The 22,934-nt window shown below is 35.6% G+C and overlaps 1 protein-coding gene across 8 annotated transcripts in view; it reads right to left on the reverse strand.

The window, feature by feature from the left end:
- Positions 1 to 9,964: 9,964 nt before the first annotated feature.
- Positions 9,965 to 22,934, reverse strand: part of SMAD2 (SMAD family member 2) — an 89,500-nt gene continuing 76,530 nt past the window's right edge. For 5 of the 8 annotated variants that reach the window (XM_063716775.1, XM_024235718.3, XM_024235720.3 and 2 more), the window contains 5 exons: positions 20,313 to 20,366; positions 18,202 to 18,414; positions 15,382 to 15,519; positions 15,059 to 15,203; positions 9,965 to 11,666 (listed from right to left, as the gene is read on the reverse strand). In XM_063716775.1, the coding sequence (XP_063572845.1) occupies positions 11,543 to 11,666; positions 15,059 to 15,203; positions 15,382 to 15,519; positions 18,202 to 18,414; positions 20,313 to 20,366 (674 nt within the window). In that variant the 3' untranslated portion in view covers positions 9,965 to 11,542. 8 annotated transcript variants of the gene reach the window in all.

Consider the following 22,934-nt stretch of genomic DNA (forward strand, 5'->3'; position numbering starts at 1 on the left):
ATGCCTGTAATTCCAGCACTTTGGGAGGCTGAGGCAGGCAAATCATCTGAGGTCAGGAGTTCAAGACAAGCCTGGCAAACATGGTGAAACCCCGTCTCCACTAAAAATACAAAAAGTAGCTGGGCATGGTAGTGTGCCTGTAATCCCAGCTACTCAGGAGGCTAAGGCAGGAGAATCACTTGAACCCGGGAGGCAGAGGCTGCAGTGAGCTGAGATCACGCCACTGCACCCCAGCCTGGGCAACAGAGCAAGACTCTGTCTCCAGAAAGAAAAAAAAAATTCATTTTTCTCACAGCAGCACATTTTTAAACGGCAAACCATTTAGGAGTCATCATTTGTATTAAAATCTTATTTACATGGTACTTACATAGTTTGATCAAATACTGCCACAATATAGTTTAGAGGTAAGACCTCTCATGAAGAAAAACTTTACAAGATTTAAAATCAGAGCAAATGAATTTCTTAAGTTCAAGATACGTACTCTCAATGGAGAATCGCTGTTGGGCAGTGGTTAAGGCCTCTAATTTGCTACTTATTAGAAAAATCCACATATATAAAAAACTCTGCTAAAATTCCAGTGGCTTCTCTAGATGAATAATCTTTGGCTGTGAGCAAAAAAGTTAACTGTTTCACTTAATACACACACACACACACACACACACACACACACTAGGGTTTATATGTAGCAACTTCCTCATCTTCATTCCACATGTAGCCCATTCTTGGCTGGGTTATGGCTTGTAATCTCAGAACCACTGCCCCCAAATGACTGCTCAGTAGCACAATCTCACTGTAAACTATGGAACCCAAACTATACAGCTATCCTTGGCTTTTAACTCCAAGCTATCTAGGCCTTGTGATTATATGTGGGCTTCATAGCAGAACCTACCTGGCTTGTGGTTATCAATTTTCTGCTCACCATACAAGCAGTAGCTCAATAACACTGTCCAGTTTTCATGTATATCCAGACACACAGGTGAGAGTTCTGTTCCAAGATCTCATTTTGACCTTCTTCAAAGGTCTTCTTCATCTCTCCAAATTGAATGTATTCTTCAACCCTGGGCTTACTGTATTCTGCCCATCTTCTTCCTGGACCAAACTGTTTAGAAGTTAACTTCTTTTTCCTGTCATCACATCTCTTTCCTCAACTACTTTAGAACTTAAGTAATTTTATTTTCTCATAACATTTAGAAAGGTGCAGAGGCAGCCAACAAAACTACTGAAGACAGAATGTAAAAACTGGCAAATCCCCATCTCAAATTCCATTTATTCTATAACCAATGAAGTCATGCAGTTTGGACGGGAGTAATACATTCTGTTCTCATGTAGCTTCCTAAAGAGCATGCTTAGTCTATTGTTCATTTATCACTGAATCTGTTATCTGCTAAGTCTGATTCAATGTTCTTGCCTTCTATTAATGTGATTTTAAGAATTACTGCATGTCTCACTATGGCAAAATAGCATGACATTTGTTTTACAAAATCAGTTAAACCAATTCTACAAATATTTCCATACCTATTTATTGCAACAAAAGATAATTTTTATGTGTAAATTAGCTTTTTGGGTTTTTCTATTCCTTTATTTGTAAACTTATAATTTTTAGGTTGGGCTTACTGTGCACTTTGATGAGAAGGGTGAATCTGTCAAAGGGGAAGCTGGATAACTGTATGTTGCAAACATGTTCATGAACGTTCTTCACCCAAACTTAGACAAACCTGGAGCTTAAAATAATTGCATTGGATGACATCAGTTTGATACTGATGCCTGCTTCCTGCACTAAGTGGCTTTCAATCTATTTTGAAGAGGGAAAAACAGAATATGCCAAGTAGGGAGACAGCCCAAACATAGACCTTAATACTTCTCTCATACTCTTCAGCTACTTGATGAACATGTGGAATTATGGATGCTGGGGCCATTATAAAAATCTCCTGATACAGAACAGTGTCACTACTTCAAGCCAAGCAGTGGTAGGCAAAGCCAGGCTGAGGTGACAATGTAGGAGGATCTCGAGTCAGCCCTCAATGTTGTTGTTCAATGTTGGGAAGTTCCTTTTAGATTATTTATATAGTGGCAGGTGGTAGCAATTACAGTAAATTTTCTTGGGTTTCTTCCTAATAAAAAAGTGTTGACAAAACTGCACCAGTCCCAAGGCTATTCAATGCCATGTAAAATAGTGTATTTTAGCATTTGAGGTCCCTTTTTGTTGCATACTAAAGCATGTTTAAAATGGTTTGCAGAAAACAGTCTGCTAACCAGTACTGATTCATCCACAGAACTGAATTCTTACAAGGCACAAAGGAAGTGTGGCTGACCTAAATATTTCTCATTTTTAAAATTATTCATACTGATTATATGAGATTATATCTTATCTAGTATTTTTCAATGGAGCCTTAAAAATGTTATTTTGTTAAAAGTATACTTCAGCAAATTTCAACTTTGAAGATGTTTTTGTTTACAGCATAGATCTTATGTATTAGAGCACTAATGTGGCATAGGCAAACGCTGAAATAAATAAAAATGTATAAATAGCATTGTGCAGTGTGTGGTGTGTGCCTGCTGTGGGGCTATATTAAGTAGTATAAATTTATCTCCCGGGGGGATAGGATAATCTTTTATATAACACCAAATTAAAAAAACAAAAACATGTACTCTTAAAATCATACGTCCATATGTGAAATACAATCACTTTTTTTGGTTTCCATATAATTTAGGGAGTGAACACCAAAATGTAATCCCATATAAAAAAAGATCAGTTTAAATAAAAATTAAAACAATTAAAAATTAGTCCCATAGTAACATGGTAAACAACTCAAATGGCTTTCTTTTAATGCTAGGAAAATTGTCCACCTTTCAACGGTGACAGGGCTGTTAACACAGGTAAGAGCAAACAAGGTAAAAAGTGAAAGCACATACAGATGATGCACACAAATATATATAAAAATTGACCAGAAATCACAGGACATGTAAGCAATGTTTTCTTAAGCAGAACTTTTTTTGTACTTTAAATAGACTAAAATATTTGGTGTAGGTGGGAGAAAGACATCAGTATTCAACAATTTTAACTTGAAAACCAGCTGTAATAAAGCCTCAGCTCATTGTTTAAAAAAGGAACCACATCGTACTTTTGACAATCATAGAACGAAAGCTTACAAAGAACACATTTAATATCTCCATCACAGTGCACCAAGGATGCAGCCACTGAGGACTACCAGAGGGAAACAAGAACAGGGTCTGCATCCACCATATTGCGTTACAAAGTTAATGCCAACAGAGGAAAAAAAAAATCTCACCTCACGTGCTCAATGTTCTAGCTGGTAAGCACCTTATGAGTATGAGGCTAGAATTGAGAGAAACTGCTCAGTCTGCATCAGGACACCCAATTCCTTCACTTGCCATTGGCTGATGCATTTAATCATTTTAACACAACATTCACGGAAAAACGTTAACAACACATTCTGGCTTCTTGAGCAGAACAGACTGGGAAATGCAGTAGACGCCACAGCATCAAAGGCCATGTATTTCCTCACAAGAAAAGAAATCTGCAACCACAATTGGTTTCCTTTTACTATGAAAAATGTAAATTTCAGGTTAAGTTTAACCCCATAAGGACGCATGATTTGTACTTACATATACACATAGGTTCAGAAGAACTTAGCTATCTAGTTGGCCTCTTCTCTGTTCCATTAAAACATCAGTTACCTTAGCTGGATCACTAAGTGTGAGTCTCACCACCATACCGGTACCTTCAGCTATTACCTGTGTTATAAATCTCATGTTCCACTTACAGTACTAAGTGACTGGATGGCACATATCCCAATAAGTATCAGAAATGTTGACAGCCACAGTGCAGCTGAGTTTAGAAGCAACTATGACAACATAAGGAAGTGAGGGTAAATCACAAGAACACCTAAGGTGGTCAGCTCCTTCTGGTGTGCCTGGGACTTGCTTGGGTTTAGCAAAAACTTTACAAGATTAAAAATCAGAGCAAATGAATTTCTTAAGTTCAAGATATGTACTCTCAATGGAGAATAGCTGTTGGGCAGTGGTTAAGGCCTCTGATTTGCTACTTATCAGAAAAATCCACATATACACAAAACTCTGCTCAAAGTTTTGTATCCAAGGAAAGTCCCACATCCAGGGAAACCCTCAGTCCCAGGCACTTTAGGGCAGCTGGTCACCCTGAGAACACTACCCACTCTTTCCTTAGTATCACTAGAGAAAAGGTAAGAACTTTCAAGGGTGTAACCTTTAAGGGCATCAGTCCCCAAAATATTTTTAAATCACTAGCTAATGGCTAGTTCTTCTAAGCTTGCTAAAAGGCTAGGAAGTCCAGAAATACTTTATTTAAACGTGTTAACTTTAAGAAGAGTTGGTAGTAATCAAGCAAATTAGTGAGCAGTGTATAAAAGCTCGCTCTTGAAACCTGTTTTCAGACAAATCTTCTAAAGGTTCTTCTAGCTTTGTCCAGTTATATGGCATTTTACTGTATTCTCTTTTTGCAATTAATCCAGTTTTGTATGTCTTTTCTTTTTTTTTTTTAGGTGAAAATATTCTATGCCAACTGTTTTCCACAGTCCTGCATTATATATTAAAACAAAGGCTGCCAGCTGGAGACACAGCCCTCCGATTACAAAGCCCCAGAATGTTACTTTTAACTATGCTCCACCAGGAGATCTGGCCTTGGGAAAAGACGGCGAAAGGAATATTGTCAGATATGAACAATTTTTATTCTGCCTACAATGCTGTGATCTAGTTCAACAACTGCAGAACTGTTCTCATCTTAATCGCTGTAGTTTTTCTTTCTTTACTCTTTTGTATAAAAGGTTAGTGTCACAGCTTCATTATCACTAATAAAAAGATACAAATATGTCTTTCAAGTCAGGGCTGGAAAAGCAAAAATGAGGTGTGAGGTTAAACTGGTCTAAGAAAGTACCAATTTGGGTTCTGTATTTTGTCAAACAGTTGGGTTTTTAAAAAAATTCAAAACTCATGCATGTTACCTACTTGTTATGTGTGAATTATTTCTCACAATTTTAATTAATCTGTGTGTATATTAGTTATATAAAGCAATGGATTTCCACATTCTTAAAGCAGGAATCTATATTCACCAGAAAAGGACCCTCCTGTTTCTCATCAAATTTTTTTTCGGCTTGAACAATCCAAGATTGGGAATAGTAAAAGTGGCAAACAAATGTTTTCTTAGGGACTTACTGAGAAAAGAAAAAACTTACTGGGAGAACAGAGACTTAGTAAAATTTCTATTACTATAGACAAATGCTAAAAACCAACTTTATAATAACAGCATTATAAAGGATAGAACTTAATATAGAACCAGAAATATGGCAAGTTACCTAGTGATTAACATTGTAAAATAGTCAAAAACTTTAAAGCCACAGAGAAAGGAAAACAATTATGAAATGGAAAATATATAATATTTAAGTATTTTTATAACTCTAAAATTTCACTTTTGTCCTTAAATCAATATATTACGGATTTCATTGTTCAATAAATTACCATCTTTAATTAAAAATAAGTAAACCAAAGAAGATATTTTGGAGAAACTAAGAGCTGTTACTGTTTGGAGGGTAAAAGAATATTTTTCTTGAAATGTTTTTGAAGAAAAATCTAAAAGCCCTCTATGTTGAGTTAATACACCTTCTGACCCCCATCATCAGTGGCATTATTCTTCCAAGGGACTCTTACATCTAAGCAATGGTGAAGTTCTGGATTCATTATGGATCTCATGGCACTAAACCAACTGGCACTGAAGTTAAGTTAATATACTCCAGCAAGATCACCTGTGGGTCAAGGATGGCCCAGAGAATCTTGGAAAATCCATTTATGTTGAGCAAAGATCTGAATCCCCTTCAATCAGGCTGTAAGATACTAGAAAATTTGACCTTGTAGTATTATTTCCCAGGGTAACTTAGGCAGCAACCTTGCACCAGAAGAAGAATTAAAGAGGGAGCAATCTAGTATTACCAACAACAACAAAGTTAACCCTAAGTTAGTACATCCCAGAATCTGCTGGATGTGTAATAATTTAGTAACGGTGTATATGACAGAGCTTTCTTTGATGTTAACAAATTTTGGCTGTGATTCTTAGTTACCAAGTTGCCAAAAAATGGTACACTAACTGAACTGCCAAATGGCAGATTAAGAAAATTAATGTACTCCGATGGTCTGTCCATGAAAGGAAAATGTATACAGACAAATTATGAACATTTTACCGGGATCTGAGATTTAAACAATGGAACAATTGTTTTAACTGTTAGAATGACCCCAACTGTTAAGTTTGTCTATGAGTGTATATGTATATATAAATTCATACACATACATTATTTATTTCCTACTTAAAAGGACTGAGGCAGTTCTGCTATATATAGTTAGCTACAATATTCAAGATAAAACAGTCCTTACTCAAAAAATTACATGAACACACGAGATAAGTTCTTATCGTAAATGCTATCATGAGGCTATGTAGTATAGCTCATATTTCCTGGTTGTAAGGCTCAAAACACAGGAATTCCACTCCAAGAGATAATTTGCCCCTCAATCCCCACATACAAAGTATAGTCTAAACAAACAAAATGGTAATAAAAAATTGAAAAGGAAGATATAAAAAGAACTCAATAGCAGGATTCTGACTACCTCTGGAGACCACACACTATCATTCCTGACTGTCTTAAATACAACAATCCAATATGCCCCAAGATGGAAATCTGGTATTGTAGGGAAAACATTGGCTGCAACTGTCAGAAAAGTTCATAATCTTAAACATAAATATAATTTATGCCATTTGCCAGTCACAAAGACATTTACTGAAGAGAATTTTTGAGCCATTTGTAAAATTAAAATGATTGATCAATTTGAATAGCAACCTTCATGATGAAGAAATTAGGACTCTAGGTATGAAAAGCATGTTCCTTTTTTGTTAATAAGTTCAAAGAAGAGAAACATTCTGATATATGCAGATAAAAATATGGCTAGGACGGGCGCGGTGGCTCACGCCTGTAATCCCAGCACTTTGGGAGGCCAAGGAGGACAGATCACGAGGTCAGGAGATCGAGACCATCCTGGCCAACACGGTGAAACCCCGTCTCTACTAAAAATACAAAAAATTAGCCGGGTGTGGTGGTGGGCACCTGTAGTCCCAGCTACTCGGGAGGCTGAGGCAGGAGAATGGCGTGAACCCAGGAGGTGGAGCTTGCAGTGAGCCGAGATCACACCACTGCACTCCAGCTTCGGCAACAGAGCGAGACTCCCTCTCAAAAAAAAAAAAACAAAAAAAACCATGGCTAACAAGAAAGAGGATAACCAGCAAGTACCACCTGGATGTGTGTTGTCAGGTAGAAAGGAAGAATAAAATTCAGGTAATGAATATAATAGATTTAGCAAAGTAAAGTATATGAAAAGAAGAAATGTTTGATATGTCTAAATATCAATGCCTTCTATCAGAGTAAGAAAAAAGGTATTCATTGTTCATGTCCACAGACTAGATATCTAAAGAGATACTTGGTGGGCAGGGGCTTGGGATGAAAGGCGCAAATTGGAATGTTCAGCTTTTAAAGCAAAGACTGTACATGAAGACATATTTTATGTACAGTGAAGATTGTCTTGTGTTACTTTATATCCCAACATAAACCTACCCCACCCTCAGACCAAGAGGGTATCTAATGCTGAATAAATGCTGAATCTATTTAGTAGTTAAAAAAGAGATGGATCTTAAAGGTATATACGGGAAGCTTTTAAGAGGTAGAGAAACCAACTGGGTATATATTTTCTTTTATTTGATTTCAACTAGCAAGAGACTAAGACTGATGTTTGTTTGCTTGTTTTACCTTCAAAGTCTTAGTCTTAAACTGACAAGGGCACAAAAAAAGTGAAATTAAAATAATTTTAACAAAAGGGAAAGCGTTTGACAGTGTTTAAAAGACAGACAAATCAAGCAAAACTGAATGTGGCTTAAGGTAAAAAATACAACTAGGTATTAAACAATTTGTAAAAACTTACAAAGAAAATTTAGCTTTCAAGAAAAATTAGGTAGATTTCCTTCTGCCAAAGTGACAGGTCCTGAGAAAAAAAACATAACCTCTACAAGACCAAGCACAGCTCAAGGGTCAGGGCCCCATCCTAGTCATCTTTTTATTATTCAATATCTATCACAGTGGCTGGGCAAACAACAGACATCCATAAATGTTTACTAACTGAATGTGTATTATAAGGTATAATCGGTATAATTGATATAGCTCAAATCTAATCATGAAAGCTTCTTTAAAGTAGGATAAAAAGAGCACAATCAGTGGTATTCCAGAAGGTAGGCCTAAACCCAGTTATATTTTTCTAATCTCAACCAGTGGTTATAAAGACTTTCTGAGCTTCTTTTTAAAGCAATGAAACTCTTTCCAAAAGAAACCCCACGCAGTTCTTCAGTACAGAATAAAGATGCCACTGGCTAGACCAAAGTCAGTGAGAACTCCAAGAGCCTCCCCTAAGCCAGCCCCCAAGATGTCTCTGTGGAACCTACTGGAAAAACTATTACTCATCTTAGAAATGTGATAGAAAGCATGGTCATTCAGTTCTCAGGTCATCATTCCTAGAAAATTACCAGTATTGTGAAGAATAAATCCTAAGTAATGTTGCTAATTTAAATAAAGACAAAAATTCAACAAAGAGGGGATTCTATCACTTAGAAAAATGAAAACCACACCTATAAATGGGGGGAGGGGCAGAAAACAAAAAAAAAATCAGGCCACAGTAGATAAAATACAAAAAACATCATCTCATTAAAAAGCATCAAACACATTCAACACAAATGTAATTACAACAATGAAGTAAACTGCTCAACAGGTGTAACTGCTCAATAGGTGTTTTCAAAGAGTTGAGTCCCAATTTCATACTGTACAGAAAAATCGCACCAGAACTGTAGAGATGTGCTCCACTACTGAAACAGCATAGTAGGCGCTGCTTCACGTTAACACAGTAATGCAAGAGTAACCGCCAAGATCAGGACCTTCTACCACTTTCAGAGTTGTTTTCTGCCCCTACAAACTGTTCCCTAACACCATTACAAGTTCTCAAGTAAGAAAAAGAAGGGCAGAGGCTCCACTGAGTATCTCCTACAGGCCTGATAGTGGTATTACCTAGGACATTTACTCTGCTCACAAGATGGGTAGTAGAAGACATAATTACTGGACAGCACGAAGTCTGGAAGCAAGCAGCAGGGCACTAAAACAGTGAGAGTTTACACAAAGGCTTGTTAAATTAAGTAGTACTGATGTGGTGCAAATGAAATTTTTACAGCAAAGGTTGAGGAAGAAGATATATTAGTGAGAATGACATGAAGCAGACTATCACAAAATAAGGCCACCTTCAAAATATTATAAACTATGGAAGAACCATTCTGATCTTCAAGTTTGGATTTGTATAGAGGTTTCTGTATAAAGCATTAATACCTAATCAGGAGTTTCCTTTAGTGTGAACCTTTTTGCATTTGATGCTATTCTCTTTGCCAGGAATGCTTATCTCCCCTGGCTCATCACTTGGCTTGCTTCTTTAATGTCAGGTGTTAGCTCATGCATCCTTTCCTTAGAGGCTTTCCTTGATGTCCTACCTGAAGCATCCCATTTGTTATTCTCCAGTACAGTACCCTGTTTATCTCCTTCACAGACAAGTAAGACGATTAAGGGTTAGTGTAACTGCTGTCTCAGCAAAGGCAGGAACTGTAGTTGTCTTATTCACCTTTACCCAAAGACTAAGAAAGTTCCTGGTACAAACAAGTGAACAATAAATATTTGTTGAATGAATAAAAAATTACTATACCAAATTTACATGAACACATACATATACACACAAATACAGGAAAATGGGGAGTACCCAATAGAAAACCACCAAATGTTGAAAGTATTGAAAATGATACCTATAGAGACAGGTGGATGTGATTTCAAAGAACAAGTACCAAAGATAGCTTCAAAAATATGAAAATTTATGAAAAGACGACCAGGAGTGGTTATTTTCCATTTCTACTAAGATGCAAACAAGAAGAAATGTTTAAACTGCAATGAGTCAACATTAGACATAATAATTATTTGCTGCAGAATGAACTAGCAACAGAGTTTCGGAAAATCTCCTCTCACTACAGAGTATGAAATATTGTCAATCACAAAACCAGGATCAGTTAAGAACAGCTCAGACTGCAGGTAACTTATAAGCTAAAAAACTTGCTAAATAAATGGCTTTTCCCCCAATTTTTAAAATTCTGAATTCATAATTATGTGTAGAATAACAATCAATTTATAAATTGAATACAACGTACTTTAAAAACAGATGGCCCATATCTGCTGATCGTACCTCAGCATCACTTTTCTAGGTATTTTGCAGAAACAATTACATTTACAAAAGGTCCATTTCATAATACAATCTGGTAACTAAACCAAATCAAACTACTCGAAGAGCAGAAGGTCTGCTGTTGAAATATTTTAAAATACCTTTGGAAAAATGGTATTTATAGATTAGCTTTTTTAAAAAGGGATAAATATGTGGAAGTAATTCTAGCATATCCCTGAAAATAATTATACTGCCACCTATGCATTCTTTATGAGGTGGAAGGATAAATCAACAGACTGCTAGATTATACAAACCAATTATTCCTGTTGAAATTTGGGCATAAGACAAAGGGACTTTCTCCATATGAATTCTTACTGTACCCCAGAATTAACTGGTGCCAGCAGTATCAGTGCAACTATTACTGGTGATGATGTCATGTTATGCTGTTTTGATTATGAGGACAAAAATAGGAATGGAAAAGAGGCTTGGAAAGGTTTTCGGTATGGTTTCCTTATAATAAGATTTAGCAGTTAAAAACAAAAAAACAAACCAAAACAAAAAACCACAAAAAGAATGACTGTTTAAGCCCCACTGAACACATTAAGGTCAAGGATTTCAAAAGTTAATCCACTTTTCTTCCCCCAAGAGTTTATTTTTGGTAAAAGGCAGAAAAATTAGTTTTTCTACAAGGAAAATCTGCTTCTAAATAATTTGAAAATCTTGATATATATTATATATTAAAAAAGACACACAAAAATAACAGAGAAGTGGGAATAACAGATTAGGTACTGTAACTTTATAAAGGTTTGCCTAGATCAATAAGCAGCGCACACACACACCTCATCTATGCAAACTAAAAATGTATATAAACAGCACAATACTGTGATACTGGATCATGATACATTACCTGTACACATAACTACTACTGTTATTAATAAACCTTTGGGACACTCAGTTTTATGCCCAATAAGACATCATTAAGTCTTTAAAATCTTCTCTTCCTCTTTAATGGGAGAGTATTTCTAGACACTAATTTTCCCATCTAATATTCAAATATAGGAAACAGATTCCACAAGGTGCTTTAACTGATGAGACCTCAAGTGCTGTTTTCTCTCTTGAACTTTTGGATAGTAAACAGTCCATAGGGACCACACACAATGCTATGACAGAAGAGTTGTTACATTAAGTCTTTTCATGGGACTTGATTGGTGAAGCTTTATGACATGCTTGAGCAACGCACTGAAGGGGATCCCATCTGAGTTAATACTTTGTCCAACCACTGTAGAGGTCCATTCAGATGAAGTTCAATCCAGCAAGGAGTACTTGTTACCGTCTGCCTTCTGTTTAAAAGAATACAGGAAAATGATTATGAAATTCAAGTCCACAGGCAGGGAAAATGGCTATGTTTAGGTACACTGCATTAAAAATTTACAGAAATTAAAAGGTTGTGTATACAATTTTGGACACGATTATTCCGAAAAACGGTTGATCCTCAAAGTCAAAGTACTTCTGATGACCTTGTTTTAGAAGTGATTTACAAGAACATATTTTTCTCATCAAACTAAAATTAATAAGGTGATCTTATTATTCACCATCGTCCAAAATGGAACACCTGAGAGAGAATGTAGATACTATTAATATCAGGCCAGGGCCAGGCATGGTGGCTCACACCTGTAAGCCCAGCACTTTGGGAGGCCGAGGCAGGCGGATCACAAGGTCAAGAGATTGAGACCACCCTGGCCAACATGGTGAAACCCCGTCTCTACTAAAAATACAAAAATTAGCTGGTGGTGTGTGCCTGTAGTCCCAGCTACTCAGGAGGCTGAGACAGGAGAGTCACTTGAACCCAAGAGGCAGAGGCTGCAGTTAGCCGAGATCATGCCACTGCACTCTAGCCTGGTGACAGAGTGAGACTCTGTCTCGGGGAAAAAAAAAAAAAAAAAAAAAAAAAAAAAAAAAAGGCCAAAAGGAGACACGTGAATCAGGATTGTCCAAGCAAACCAAGACATAAAGTAACTGTACTTATCAAATCAACCACAGAATAGTAGATACTCAAATATCAAATGGAATCTACATAAAAGTATACCAAAGCAAAAACAAAATTTTGGCCCAAGCCAAACCCACATCACAGAGAGTGTTAAAAGCTGGAATTCAACTTTCTCTGCCAAAGCCAATGAACATCCCTCTTAGCAACACCATTCAGGCTTTTAATAGTGCTTCAACAAAAGGGGCAACTCTAAGAGAATTACAAATTATTCAATGACATCCTGTCACTTCCATGCACTGATTTTAGTTCCATCTTATTTGCTATACAGAATAAAATCAATAAATCCACTTGCTTCTACAAACAGCCCTTCAAATATGAGAAAAGCTCATTATCAACTCTTCATCTCCAAGCAACACATGTTCAATGTAATTTAAAACTGTACTTCCAAGGATGTCATTTTCTGAGGCAGATGGTATCAGTGCCCCACTATACCCTTTGGATTTTTCAGTGTGCTCTAGACAACTTCCAACTGCAGGTATCTGCATTTCTGTGCCCAGGAACTTCTCTGATATACCCAAAAAAGGCTAGAGGTGCCAGGAAATAAGCATCCCCAGGAGCAGCCCTCAACCAAGGAAACAGAAATTGACATTTACATGCCCAGCACTTCTGTTCCCCTGGGTAGGATAATTCTGTAGACTGTTTACTGTTTCCCAGAGGTTCCCCAAGGGTGTCAGTTCTAGTGACCCACCCACTGTGGTAGATGGCCTAACAATGGTCCTGGCTGCCCTGTTCTCCCCTGTCCCACTTCCCTTTCTAGAATAATTCATAATCCAGGTCACCCAAGGGGAGTAGGTTTAAGAAGGCTGCCACTCGATTAAATACGAATTCTTCATACATCTAAATTCCCTGTTTACTACATTTCCTAATTTTTGTGCTAATAACCAAGATGACATTAAGGAAATTTTAAAAAAATAGTTTTAGAAACCTAATCATTAGGTCTATTTCCTCAGCTCCAGAATGATTACAGACAGTAAGTTTCTGGTAGCTACCCACATATCCACAGATAGATGGATATTTGCCATTTTGATTTGTAAATGTTACAGGAAACTACTTGATTTTCCAAAGTCAGATGTACCTGACTCCCAATACTCATAAAAACATACTGCATATTACTGCTTCTGTAATTACAGATTTTACTTTATCTCTGAGTTAAAGAACAGCAGAGTCCACAGTGAATGAAGGGCAGTATCTTTACCAAGTAAAACTGTTCTTAGCAGATCTATAGATATACGTGGAATTCTCTCTGTAATTCACTCTTACTTCCACTAAATTCCTACCGTATTTTGCATTATTCTAACCTTTTGAAGAACAAAAAAAAGTCTGACCTGAAATCTTATTAGACAATATAATTTAAATCCAATTTTGCTATCAACTCAGGTCAAGTCTAAAGTTTTAAAAAACGGCATTCAGCATTCTTAACAGGTAACAACATCTCAAAAGGGTAATAATCAAAACAGAACTACAGGAAAATCACAAAATGAATTATTCTACCAATATAACTCAGAAAAAAATAGTGACAAGTTTTCATTCTCTGATACAAATATATAACATATATTTTTAAATGTATTCAACAAGTAGACCTCACATTTCACAATCTCAAAGTCAGATTTCTGACAAAACTTAAGATAGACAAGCAAGTCCAAAACAAATAAATTTGGAAGGGACTAAATTGCTGGAAGAAGCAGGAATACAATCACTATATTACATGAATATTTCTCAAGCAGGCATACGGAGTAAGCAATACGAATTGAAGAAAGACTAAGTATTTTACTTAATTCCTACTCTTAAATATGGTCAAGAAGTCTTCTCTCTGATGTGAAATCCAATCAATTGTTTAATTCATCAATAATCTAGACTATCCTATCCACTGATGACAAATTAGTTTTTCTAAAACTTAAACATAGAATTGTTACTACTATCCTTATAAAAGAGGTTAAGAGTCCAGGAGAACTATCTTCCAGTCCCATCTCAACCACTTATAATGTAACCTTGGGCAAATTATCAGCTTTCTATGTCTATTTCCAAATATGTATTAGTTTGAACCATTTGTTACCTGCAACGACGGCAATTTCATATATTTCAACCTTACAAAGAATGAACTGACAATAGAAATAGTAATTTTTAGATATTACACTTAAAACAGCACAGTGCCTGGCACATTAGCAAGTATTCCCTCTACTTTTGAATGAAGTTCCTCCTCTTAACCTACATCTACTTTGTCTCAATTTATTTGTCCAGCCTTATTTTTCTATTCTCCAAACTGAATTGCTATGCTGTTGTCAAGATTATCACTTCCCAACTCCGCCCACCCCATTTATGACTATTGAAATCCAATGCATCTTTTACAACTAGATCATGTCCCATCAAGTTTTCCTTGAGCACCGTGTGCGAACATCTCTCCTTCCATAAACTGACATAACCCTTCATATACACCCCTTTTATGATATTTAACACTCTGAATTACGTTAAAATGCATGCCTGTGCATGTTTTAATATCTTCCATAATGGCAGCTCAGTAATTTGCAACAGTTTTGAATTTGGAGGCCTCCAACTTTATTTTACATAAAGATCAGCTGACTCTATAACCTCAATGAAAACAGATACAAATGAACTCCAGAATATGCAAGAATGCAATGAAACATAATTACACTGTGGAAATTTAAGAACCAAATATGTATTTCATACCGGTATTCTGCTCCCCACCCTTTCACAAAACTCATTCTTATGGTGCACATTCTAGTTAGCTGATAGACGGCTTCAAAACCCTGATTAACAGACTGAGCCAGAAGAGCAGCAAATTCCTGGTTGTTGAAGATCTTCAGATTACAGCCTATGATTAAAAAAGGTAAAAGAAACTGTCAAAAGAGTATCATTATTAAAAAGTAATTTTAAAAGGGTTACAAGTTTTAGAATATGAGCATGCAATCATCTACCGATTCCTAAAATTAGCAGCAAGAAAAACTAAGCAAGTTGACACGATAGGTTTATTTACATTATTGAATCCATACCTGGTGGAATTTTACACACTGTTGCAGGGTGCCAGCCATATCTCTGATTACAATTGGGGCTCTGCACAAAGATTGCACTATCACTTAGGCACTCAGCAAAAACTTCCCCACCTATGTAATATAAGCGCACTCCTCTTCCTGAAATAAAATACAAATGAGATTAGTTTTGTAACATTTACTATTTCAGTGTGACTTTGGAAGCATTTTCTTGGAAAAATTCTAAAATGATTTAAGGTATTTCCAGGATCTTTTTCACAGATAATGTCTTTCTGAAGTCTAACTTTAAATATACTACTGTATATTTCTCCCAAGTATTTTCTAACAATAATTTTATTGATTTTAAAATACATGTGTACTGACTGAAAGTATTTAAACAATGTAGAAAAAGTACACATAGTAAAATAGTTTCACACAAATGATATATATTAAGTAAAAGACTGAGTTAATTTTGAAGGAATTCACTAATGTTTGGAGAAATATATCTTCATTACAACTGTATTTTCTTAGAGATCCCACTTACTGTTAAGAAAAAAGATGTAAAAACATCAAGAGGTTAAGAGTCATTTGCCATTTTAAAAACTATATATTATGGTGGAAACCAAACCTCTAGATGTATAAGCATGATTAGGTGAGAAAAAATTCTACTGGGAGATTTTTAATATACTTCTTTCAGAATCTGAGAGATCACAGATGCAAAATAATATGAGATATAAGAATTAAAAAAAAAAACAATTGTGAGAGGCAGAGTTCTAACATGACACCTGAGAGTCTCAGCCCTGAAGTGCACATACATTCTCTGTTAATCAAACACTAGGTACTGCTGTTAAGGATTTTTTCAGATGTAATTAAGGCAGCAAATCAGTTAACCTTAAGAAAGGGAGATTATCTTTGGTGGGCCTGACTTAATCAGGCAATCCTTTAAAAGGGACTAGACTGTCATAGGCTAAAGTGATTCAAAGCATGAGAGGTATTCAACACAAGAGACATTCTCCATTGCTGACTTTGAAGATGGATGGCACCATGTGACAAGAATTCAGGAGGCATCTAGGAGCTGAATTCTGCCACAACCATGTGGGCTTAGAAGAGGACCTCAAGCTCCAGATAAGAACACAGGCCAGCTGACACCTCAATTTTGGCCTTGCTAAACCCTGAAAAGATCGCCTAACCCATGTCTGGACTCCTGATCCACAGAAACCGTGAGGTAAAAAATTGGTGTTTTAGGCCACTGAGTTTGTGGTAATTTGTTACACAGCAGAAGAAAACTAATAAAACAACTAACATTCCAGATTTAATACAGAACCTGGTACGCTGGTTCTGTTAAGACTATGGAATATTTGTAAAACAGTCATGCATGTGGTCACTGAGAAAACACTAAGTCCAAAAAGTAGAGATTTTTCAGGCTATATTCCCTGATCAATATATATCACCTATAAAACTAGAAATCAAAAATTTAAAAAAATCTAATAATGACAGCAATCTAAAACTTTGGAGAGAGAAGAGAATAAAGCAGAGAAAACCCATTAAATTTTTTTGCAGAACCCCAATTAAGACACAAAAACAAAAAACTATTTTAGTTAAAGCACCTACAGCGATACTGGGTATCTTAATAAGATTATCCAAATTTATACATCAAGCAAGATTTGAGAACTTGGAACCAAGTAATAGATCTTCTAGTCACTATCATTTTGCAGTATCAAAATCACACTTTGATAACCACCATTACTTCTCACAGGAGGTAATGGTTAATTAGAAAAAAAACAGAAGCAAACTACTGTTAAAAGAAGTTACTTTAAGGTGATGAGAATGATGTTCAATTATGAATGGCTCTCACACTTTTTCACTTCATTGTTAAGGAAATACTGAGGACCCCAAAGAGCTTTTGTTTATGTGAATATTATGGAAAATGACCGTATTAGATATAAAAACTGAGATTTAAAAAATTCATTTAAAAATCAAATCCATTACATATTAACAATGTTTATAAAAAACAACTGTATTTCCAAAGCAAAAAAAAAAAAAAAAATAGAGTGGCAACATTTCACCATTTTTGTCTATGAAAAACAACTATATTTCCAAAGCAAAAAAAAAAATAGTGTCAACATTTCAACATTAATGTCTAGTGTAACAGAATTGGAGTCTCATTATCAAATCTACATTTCATCTCTTGCAAAATCATATGCATGTAGGCTCTGGAATACTCCACTGTACAGTCATGAGAGAATGAGAGTAGAAATGGCAAACAGCATCTCAGTACTACTATGAAAATAGCTTTGACCTCACAAACTAGCTGAAAGGGTTTCTGGGACTACCAGAAGTCCCCAGACCACATTTTGAGATGTCCCTGAATTATATTTTGAACTATATTAAATGCAGTTCTTGTTTTAGATATCTCATTTCAGATGAACAGCAAGCACATTTCATTTAATATATAAACTCACAAAGGGGGAAAAAACCTGGGAGCTATATAAAGAAACTGAGAAAAAAAAATCATGATTTATAAAAAAGTATTAACCCCCAAATCTGAACATGGCAATTTTATGACTGGTAGAGACTCAGCAAATTAAACTTATCTTAACACATATTTATTGAAGAACTTTCCAGTATCAAGGGTGCCAAATAAAAGTTGAAGAGTTTGCAGCTGAAGCATCACCAGGATCTATTAGAAGCAGTGAAGCCTGTGCACTTAAATGTGTCGGCAATTAAACCACCAGAGAGAGAGCTGGTTTTACTGCACACAAGCTCTTGATGTGGCACACCATGCAATGCCTACATTATGAGTATACAGCATTGATTTTTCACAACAAGGAAAATAAAACATACCTATATGCCTTCTTGTCATTTCTACTGTGGCATTTCGGTTAACATTGGAGAGTAAACCTAAGCAGAACCTCTCTGAATTTGATGGATCTGTAAAGCCATCTACAGTGAGTGAGGGCTGTGATGCATGGAAGGTTTCTCCAACCCTCTGATTTAATTCATAATATGCTATTGAACACCAAAATGCAGGTTCTGAGTAAGTAACTGGCTGTAAATCTGAAAAAGAAAAAAAATAAAAAAATAATAAAAGGAAGAAATGTGTGAACAATTCAAGCCAAAAATAGATTTAATATAATCATCTTTACATGCTCTATGCCAGCCTGCACTGGCAAAAGCTCAGGAAGTAGACATAGTATCTGTATCGGTTTCCACAGATAATACCAGATTTTCAGTATTTTTCACACAAAATTCCAGTTTCATAGATCATACCAGACTTTTTCAAATTTCTCCCATGTCATTAAATCACTTTATGTTGGATTCTTTGTTTTACCAGTAGTTTTAGTCTAGCTCCTGTTCAAATACAAAACAATCACACGCAAAGTCAGTCAACTTGCCATACTTGGTGCATTTCTAAAGCACGTAAAAAAGCTAATGTGGGGTAAGATAAAGCCAGAGCAAAGATTAATGAGTCAAAAGCCACACAAAGAAAAACAGTAATAATAAAAGGATACAAAATATGACATATTTTTGACGTCTGTCCATTTTAACATCAAACTCTTGGTGAGATACCCTAGCTACAAAAAGAGAAAACCCATTCATACATAAGAACCAGAAAGCAGTAACACACAAAGATCATGCAAGTGGAAACAGACCATAGAGTCAAAAGACTACTTATTTCACTGGAAAACTATATATTTAGCTTCTGTAGTTTTGACTAAAACATATCATAAGGAATACTGCAAAAGAAAAAAACCTCACAATTTTGTAGAATAAATTCCAAACATGTAACAACCAAAGAGAAATTGTGAAATAGCAGGGTAAAATGAGGGCAAAAATAATAATAGTAATACAGAAATGTATATATATATATATAGTCATCTCTTGGCATTTACAGAGGATTGGTTCTAGGACCGGCTCCCCCTAACTAAAAACCCTCAGATGTTCAAGTCCCTGACATAAAAGGGTGTAGTATTTGCATGTAACTTAAATTCACGTCATCCTGTATTCTTTAAATAATCTCTAGATTACTTATAATACCTAACAATATAAATGCTATACAAATATTTGTTATACTGTATTTCAAAATTTGGGCCCAGTGCAATGGCTCAAGCCTGTAATCTCAGCACTTTAAGAGGTCAAGGTGGGTGATTCGTTTGAGGCCAGGAGTTTGAGACCAGCCTGGGCAACAGAGTGAAACCCCATCTCTACTAAAAATACAAAAATTAGCTGGGTGTAGTGGCATGCACCTGTAGTCCCAGCTACTCAGGAGGCTGAGGCAGAGAATTGCTTGAACCCAGGAGGCAGAGGTTGCAGTGAGCCGAGATTACACCACTGCACTCTAGCCTGGGCAACAGAGCAAGACTCTGTCTCAAAAAATAAATAAAAATAAATAAATAAAATTTGTATTAGTTCTTATTGTTGTATTGTTATTTTCATTTTCTCCCAATTATTTTCAATCTGCAGTTGGTTGAATCTGCAGATGCTGAACTCATGGTTATGAAGGGACCACACACACACACACACACTTGCACATATATGCGCACACTCTCATATATATATATAAAACCCCCATACTATGTATACACGTATACATATTTATGTCAATGTGTATATATAATACACATACCTCTTTTATTAATTACATCATAAAATAAACATAACCATAAAAATCTAGCCATAATAGGTTATATAATTTTCTATGAGGAATATGATTTCAATAATAAATAGATTATACTTATTTCTTATATCTGCCAGCAGAAAAGACTTTTAATAATTTTGAGGGATGGTGTCAATATTCTTTTTAAAAAGCACTACTTTAACCGCATACAGAATTATTTGGCTATTCATTAGGATCCCTTTCTCGGATATATAAAAAATAACTCCTAGAGATGATTTTTATTATTAAGTAGGTGACACAGTATAAACATGATGAGGGGAACACATTTGCAACTTACCCAAGCTATGATTAACAGGGGAAAGAGTAGTAGGAGATAGTTCTGCTGGAGAGCCTAAAACAAAAGGATTTAATTTAAAAATAAATGAAGTATTTCCAGAACTTCTGATCAAGTAATCATAAAACTAGCTTTATCTGGTTATAATTATCAACAATAATACAAAGATAATTTAAATACCAAGAATTCAGAATATGTAAGTGCTTAAATTTAGTTTAATTTGTGGGGGGTCGGGGGAAGAGAAGGGAGGGGTTCCAGTATAAAAGGTGCAACAGTTTTGGCTTCTAGCCCACCAGTTCATCTTCCCAAAGATATCTAATGTTGACAGTTCCTTGGGTATCTTTCCAAAATATTCTATGAACCACATAAGCAAATACATTTTTGTTCTGTGTCCTTTCTTTTCATATACAAGTGGTAACCGTTTTTCATCTTCTATATTATTCTATCAGATTGTTCACAATGTGTTTCCCTATTTGTCTGTCTACATATCGATTAGTTACATAACATCAGGATCCCATATTGATGGATATTCAGGCTATTTTCAATCTTTTGCTATAAGAACCAACACTTTAAGACTGCAATAACTAATCTTGACCGTTTTGCATGCTTCCAATCACATCTGAAAGATACATTCTTAAAGAAACTTCCAGGTCGAAAGGTTTGTGTATTTGCAATTTTGATAGATTTGGGTAAAATTATCATTCATCAAGGTTGTACCAGTTTACATTCCCAGTCACAACATAGTAAAGGGATGCCTGACATGTTATTGCTTCTAGATGAAAACATGGTCACAAGTACAGTTTTAATTTTGAGTAGCTTTACACGTTTATATTATATTTCCTTTCTGTAATAGTCTGTTCTTTTCTTTTGCAATGTTGATCATTTTCTTACTGATTGTTTGAAAGCTCTTAATACATATTAGGGTTATAAGTCTTATGGTATGAGTTACAAATATTTAATCATTGGTCTTATGACTCTTAATCCTAATTTTGATCATGTAGCACTAAAATAAAAGCCCTTCTACATGATTTATCAATCATCTTTGGGTTAGCGTCACACTTTGGGATAAAACAGTGATGATGGTGGATATCTTACTCTTGACTTTTAGGGTAATGTTTCTACCATTTTCCCATTAAGCATGGCATTGGCTTTGAGGCTAACAGCAATAAAATATTTATTTAGGATTTTTGCATCAATAGTCTCAAGCAATACAAGCCTGAAGATTTACATGAGTGCTATGTTTGTAAGGCTCTGTGGTCAATGTTATGACAATCTAGCAGCTTTATCCTCTGCAAAGGTTTAAATAGTATTATAACAGCATATTCTTTAAAAGTTTGGTAGAATTCTTCTGTGAAATTATTTATAGTTAGTAACTTTCTAGGGTTTACTATGAGACATTATTCTATGAAGGTTGACTTGTTCAGATAGCTCTATTTTCTGGAGTCAGTTCTGGTAAATTACACATTCTTAGAAAATGATCTGTTTCTTCTTTTGGGTCAACAGGCTAAATCTAATCAAGAAAATAAGGGGGCACAAATATACAAAATAAGAACCACCAGAGACAACATATGAAAAATCATGGCGCAACTAGTCTGCTCAGTTCCATGCAACTCAATTTTAAAACAATTTGCTATAAACGTTGTTAAATAATCTTATTAAAAATATAAAATATATTTTATTTTATTTTATGATCATCATTCTCTACACGTTTAGGGAAAGTTACCTAAAAGAGCATGACCCAAGCTTCAAATGTATACCAAGAGCATAATTGTAGAATAAGATAGGTCAGGCCGGGCATGGTGGCTCACGCCTGTAATCCCAGCACTTTGGGAGACTCAGGTGGGTGGATCACGAGGTCAGGAGTTAGAGACCAGCCTGGCCAACATAGTGAAACCCCATCTCTACTGAAAACACAAAATTTAGTCGGGCGTGGTGGCGTACACCTGTAATCCCAGCTACTTGGAAGGCCAAGGTAGAAGAATCGCTTGAATCCAGGAGGCGGAGGTGGCAGTGAGCTGAGGGCATCCCACTGCACTCCAGCCTGGGCGACAGAGCAAGACTGTCTCGAAAGAAAAAAAAAAAGAGTAGGATAGGTCAGACCGTCTTACACACCTCCTCCCTACCACACACTACTATAACCATGACATAAAATACCACGCAATAAAGGTGAAATGGTAGCCCCTAGATAAATAAATGAATCAGGGAAGAGATGCTTAATTTTTAGAAGACAGAACGGTCTTCCATAACATAATTAAGTTATGTTCCTTTTTTCTCAGTTTGAAAAATCTGCTGGCAAGTCACAACAGGTACAACTAAGAAAGGTCAAAATATATTTGGAACAATGAGCTAAAATTCACTGCTGTTTCCTGAAGCCAATATAAAATAAACAAAGCCACTATTAGAAATGGAGGAAACTGCCCAATTATTCAAATCTTTTAACTGTTTACTCCTCTATTAAATACTTAGAAATGACCAGTAGGATCATTTAAATTAACAGGCGTTCAGTCAGATGTGACAGGTTAGAATTACAGATTACAAAAAAGACAAATTTTAAAAACTTAAAATAAGCTAACAATTAATAGAAGCCTTTAAAAAAAAAAAACAAAAAACCAGAGGCAAGGAACT

The sequence above is a fragment of the Pongo abelii genome, chromosome 17 (assembly GCF_028885655.2).
Source record: "Pongo abelii isolate AG06213 chromosome 17, NHGRI_mPonAbe1-v2.0_pri, whole genome shotgun sequence".
Taxonomy (NCBI): domain Eukaryota; kingdom Metazoa; phylum Chordata; class Mammalia; order Primates; family Hominidae; genus Pongo; species Pongo abelii.